General features: G+C 44.2%; 1 protein-coding gene across 1 annotated transcript in view; it reads left to right on the top strand.

Annotated features, from left to right (window-relative positions):
• The first annotated feature begins 286 nt into the window (after positions 1-286).
• EIF2B4 (eukaryotic translation initiation factor 2B subunit delta) overlaps positions 287-6,000 on the top strand; it is an 88,022-nt gene continuing 82,308 nt past the window's right edge. Inside the window, exon 1 of the mRNA XM_086928160.1 lies at positions 287-510. Coding sequence (XP_086784286.1) covers positions 444-510 — 67 coding nt within the window. The 5' untranslated portion in view covers positions 287-443. The remainder of the gene's footprint in view (positions 511-6,000) is intronic.

Below are 6,000 nucleotides of genomic sequence, written 5' to 3'. Positions count from 1 at the left end.
CGCTAACCTGGTTACTCAGGTCCAATATTGGCGGCTCTGCCCGTTACGCCAGACCCCTTTGTTTGTTTCAGAGCGAGCATCCACGAGTCTGGCTAATGATGCACACGTTTCATTCGCTTGCTAAATGGGTCCCCAGTTTGCATGATAAAATACGGTAATTTCACTCCACTACGCAATGTTAAAACAAATAGTGTTTCTAAAGGCCTGCCCTTCTTAAAGATGGGGACCAGAAGTCACTCGTTGTCCTGTGCCCAGACTAGAAATGGCGGGCGGAAGTCGCTGCAGCGCTGTGCCTGGACTAGCAATGGCGTCAGCGGTCGCCCCGCTGCAGTGTTCCCCTCCAGCCGCGGGGGTCGCTGTCACGGTGACTGTAGTGGTTCCTGACAGTTCCATCTGGAGTCTGTGGCCGGCTTCTCCTCGGTACCGGCATCTGGACCAGCAGCATGGCGGAAACCGGAGCGGCGGAGGGGGCCGGAGGCAGCACCCCCGGGCGGGCAGCTTCATCCCGCGGTGAGAGGGCCGCACGTGCTGGGAGAGGAGGGCCCAAGGAAGGAGAGGCGGCACGGGGGCAGGAGGGCTGACAGCTGGGAGCAGGGGCAGCACAGGCAGACAGCGCTGAGGACAGGCAGGTGGAGGAGCACAGGCAGGAGATAGATCCGGGGGAAGGAAGAATGGAGGGTGAGGGTGACACTGAGAGCGACGGGGCGGGGAGGGCAGGGAGTGTAGAGCAGGAGTTACCAAGGCATCCTGGAAGGAAGCCACTGGGGCCAGGGAACTGGAGCAACCAGGGAGTCAGGGAGAACACAGCACAGAGTGAGAGACAGAGAAGTAATATACAGAGAGGGAGAAACATGTCCTGGAGGGAGCCAGGGACCCAGGGAGAACAGAGCACTGAGGGAGTCACAGAGAAGCATTGCACTGAGAGAGGTAGACAGAAGCATGTCCTGGAGGGAGCCAGGGAGAACAGAGCACAGAGAGAGAGACACTGGGAAGTAATGTGCAGAGAGGGAGAAGCATTTCATGGAGGGAGCCAGGGAGAACAGATCACTGTGGGAGCCACAGAGAAGCAATGTACTGAGAGGGAGAAGCATGTCATAGAGGGAGCCAATGAGAACAAAGCACAGAGAGAGAGACAGAAGTAATATACAGAGAGGGAGAAGCATGTCATGGAGAGAGCCATGGAGAACACAGCACCGTGAGAGGCACAGAGAAGCAATGTATTGAGAGGGAGAAGCATGTCATAGAGGGAGCCAATGAGAACAAACCACAGTGAGAGACACAAATAATATACAGAGAGGGAGAAGCATGTCATGGAGGGAGCCATGGAGAACAGAGCACCGTGGGAGCCACAGAGAAGCAATGTATTGAGAGGGAGAAGCATGTCATAGAGGGAGCCAATGAGAACAAACCACAGTGAGAGACACAAATAATATACAGAGAAGGAGAAGCATGTCATGGAGGGAGCCATGGAGAACAAAGCAGAGAGAGACAGAAGTAATATACAGAGAGGGAGAAGTATGTCATGGAGGGAGCCATGGAGAACATAGCACCGTGGGAGCCACAGAGAAGCAATGTATTGAGAGGGAGAAGCATGTCATAGAGGGAGCCAATGAGAACAAACCACAGTGAGAGACACACATAATATACAGAGAGGGAGAAGCATGTCATGGAGGGAGCCATTGAGAACAGAGCACTGAGGGAGCTACAGAGATGCAATGCACTGAAAGGTAGAAGAATGTCATGGAGGGAGCCAGGGATAACTTAGCATATTAGGTTATACTTTTATGCAAGTGCCCCACTTTCATCACTACTATAACTTCCATGGCGAGTGTTGCTGAAAGAGTGACCCCACTCCATAAAAGTTTAATCTGCGCTTCGGAGTTACATTGAGAAAATGCCATGCCATCACAATTTCAATGACACAGAATATGCACTATGCTACAGATCTGAGAGCTCCAGTGTTTGGTGCTGGGATCTGGTAGTCAAGAGGGCAACTGCTAATTCTGGAACCATTTAAGTATAAGTCCAACTCTTGTTGTTCCGGGGGAATCGCAGTTTTAAATTATGATTGCACTGTAAACGTGTAGTCCAGTTCCCACTTTGAATTGTGGACGCATTTGGGTACAGTGGGTGCCCACAGTCCCACCGGTACCCCATTCATTTGCAAATGTTGATTGATTTTTATTTACTTATTTTCCTTTTCAGGTTACTCCCCCATAAAGTTTATAAGCCCCCCACCATAGGATATCATAGTTAGACCGGTTTGTCATTCATTTGTTTTCTTAACAGGTAGCACATTTGAGCTGGAAACAGACTCCCCTGGAACCTTAAAACGTAACCATTTACTTTCATTTTGGTCTGCCCCTTCTTTGAATATGTCCCCCTGCCCCTCCCTCCAATCAATTTTTTTTGACCATTTATTACTTGAAATTAAGCAGTTGGTGCTTTGGTCCACTCAGTGTTGCAAATTTTCCTGTAAGGTGTTTTAACCTGACAGGGGAATCTATGTATTAAAGGTTTAAGCAATATCCCCTAATTGGTTTTAACTCACTCAACACCAACACTTCACACCACCCCACCAAGACATCTCTTGCACTCCTCAAACGACATAAACCAAAGATCTTTGCTAAAGTGACCCTGCATTTAACTGATGTAAGACCTTTTACATTGCAAATGCTTATACTGGAAACAATGCATGCTCTGGAGGCTGCGTACAGGCTGTGAGCTGAGTAAATGTAAATGTATTGGCATTTATATAGCGCACTACTTACCCGTAGGGTCCCAAGGCGCTTCGACCGCTGCGAAACCCTTCCTGGCTTCCCTGAGAGATGGTCCGTTAATGGGTATCTCCAGGGTGAGACCAGGCATCCCACGGCGGTCTGGTGGGGCCGTTAGTGAAGATGAGGCAAGCTAATGCCCAGAGTTGCCGAGTGTGATCGCTGATCAGAGTGGGCACCGAGGCGAGAGAATTATCGAGTCCGCTGACCCTGGTCCAGAAACCTGCAGCGCCGGGAATCGAACCCTGGTCCCGGGCCGCCCTCTGCTCTCGGGTCTGCCGCCTCTAACCAGTGAGCCACACTGGGAGAAGAGGAGCTGTGGGAGGGAGAAGGGGCATGAGGGAAACGGAGAGTAGGGGCAGGCAGCGAAAGTCAGACAAGGAGAGAAAATGATCAAATAAATAAATACCATATCTCGGAAAGCCGCGAGTGCTGTCTGGCAGGAAACAAAACAATAATTTGTAATGCAATAGGTCTCGCATTAGGAAAGTTTGAGCTATTGGTCTTGTAAATGACTATTTATTTATGTGTTGGTTTTGAAAATAGCTAAATTAATAGCTTTGTCCTTTACAATGCCAATAGTTATAACTTTCGCAAATGTGACACCTATAGCATTTGTAATGCAACATGTTTTGTATTTACGTGACTTAGATGTATTGATATTACAAATAATAATGGCTTTTAATTTTTTAAAATAATTAATACTTAAATAAAAGTGATTGTAATTTATAATGGCAATAGCTTAAACTTTTGTGGAGATTATGTTCAGTGTATTTTATTGTGACGAAAATGCTTGAACAGAAGTGAAATATTAAAATTTTTTTGTGACATTTGTAATAAAGCTTGAAACATTGAGAGAACATATTTGAACCAGTTGTTGAATGGTTGCACAGATTGATGCTGTGATGGCGCGGAGTGATGTTGTGGTGGCGACGAGTGATGCTGTGGCATTCAGTGATGCTGTGGTAGCGCATAGTGATGTTGTGGTGGCCCTGAGTGATGCTGCGGAGGCCCTGAGTGATGCTGTGGTGGCGCATAATGATGCTGTGGTGGCGCATAGTGGTGGTGCTGAGTGATGCTGTGGTGGTGCTGAGTGATGCAAAGTCAAAGTCAAAGTCAAAGTTTTTTATTTGCTTTGGTACTCAACTGAGGACCACAAATTTAAAAAAACAGTTTACAGAATATAAGCGTAATCAATATAGTTTTAGAAAAGATTTTAAAAATTTATAGAAATTATAGCAAACCCATTCGTCAGTTGGTCGTTTACATAATGCTAGTAAATTGTTTACTGTAGTAATATTGCATTTCTGATATATTGGCTTAAGATATCTAGCCCGCGCTTTGACTACATTTGCGTGAGGACAAACAAATAAAATATGCACAATGTCTTGATCACCACCTAAACAGAGTTTACAGATAGGGGAGTCTCCTGGTGACCATTTAGATGTGACGGTGGAAACTGGGAGAATGCCCAAGCGCAGCATAGTTATGGACCTTCTTGCTCCATGTGTAAGGCAAAGCCCCAGATATGGCCGTAATTGCTTATATTCCAACGACTCTATGTAAGTTTTATATGTAGATAACTTACTACAATGCATAAAATCAAGATCGTAACTTAGTCTTGGGGTAAAGCATTTCAAGAAAAGTTTTAACTGGGGTTTTGTCCATGATAACAGAATATCTTCAGTCAGGTTCGCTGTTTCAAAAGCTTCAGACATATTTTTGGAAAAGTTAAGTTGTCGAGAATCTGTTTTAAGTATCTCAGTCTTCAACAAGAATCTCAACGTTCCTTCCTTAGCATGCAAGATGTTGTAAGCCCATCGAATGACATTTGCCATAGCTGTTGCATATGAACTTGTCAATGCAAATTCCAGTCTGAGAGCCTGTACAGATGTTGATGTAGAAACCTTTAGTATTCTTTTCAAGATCTTTCCTTCAGTAATGTCCATGAAAGACCAATGTTTTGTAGGTAAATGTTCAGTTGCATAAGACAAAACCGAGGGTATTTTTACTTTATACACTTTGAGCAATGAGGAGAAATGCCTACTTCCTGTGGCAGTATACATTCTAGAGAGTGCCCCGGCATGGATATCAGATTTTTTCTTTAAATTGTTTATATGTTTAGAATTTTGTAAGTTCTTAGTAAAAATCCTGCCAAGGTAAGTATATTCATCTACTTCCTCTACTCTTGTCCCATCAAGGTTCCAGTGATATTTAGCGCTTTTTTTCCGGCCAGAAAACGCTACCACTTTTGTTTTTGTTAGATTAGGGATTAAAAAATGATCCTTCGAGTAGACATTTAAAGAATCCAATAAATTTTGAAGACCGAAAGGTGTGAGGTCTAACATAACTATATCGTCTGCGTATAGCAGCGCGTGTATGCTCTGAAAGGCAATCTTTGGTGGCAGGCTAGAGCATTTTTGTAAGTAAGATGGTAGATCGCTCAGATATAGTGAAAATAGAATTGGTGCAAGGAGGCATCCTTGTTTGAGACCATTCGAAGTATTAATTGATTTCGTCAGACCTTTTTCACTTCCCATTTGTACCTGGGACCAGGTATTCGTATGTAATTTGATTATAATTTGCAACAAATTTTCAGAAATCCCCAGTCTTCTCAATTTTTTCCAGAACGTTGGTCTATCTACGCGATCAAACGCGGTGGAATAATCTATAAAGGCAGCATACACTGGTTGTGATTTCCTCCCAATGTATTTATCGAGAATAGTTTGAAGTATTGAGATATTATCTGTTACTGAGTGATTAGGACGAAAGCCAGCTTGAAACATCGGTATTATTCCATTCGAGAAGCACCAGTGTTTTAATCTATCCAGTACCTCCGCTGCGAAAATTTTACCAGTAGCGTCCATTAATGCAATTTGGCGGTAATTACTAGCAACATTTTGATTCCCTTTTTTGTATATAGGGATTATTGTACTTCCCTGCCATGATTTTGGTATTCTCCTGGTACAAAAGATAAGATTAAAAAGTGATGTTAACATCTGACTCCATTCCTTAGGATTTGACTGCAGAACTTTAATCGGTATCAGGTCGGGGCCTGACGCTGAAGTATTCCTGGCATTTCTAATATGATTTTCAATAGAATATGCTGTACTTTTTTCTATTGGTATTAAGTTGCTTTCCAAACAAATTTCAGCAGCATTACTGTCAGTTTCAGTTGAGTTCGCTTTATATAGGTCAGTTAAATAGGCTTCCCATTCCTGGG

Source organism: Lissotriton vulgaris, chromosome 6 (assembly GCF_964263255.1).
Source record: "Lissotriton vulgaris chromosome 6, aLisVul1.2, whole genome shotgun sequence".
NCBI classification, from domain to species: Eukaryota; Metazoa; Chordata; class Amphibia; order Caudata; family Salamandridae; genus Lissotriton; species Lissotriton vulgaris.
This window is presented reverse-complemented; position numbering and strand designations above follow the sequence as displayed.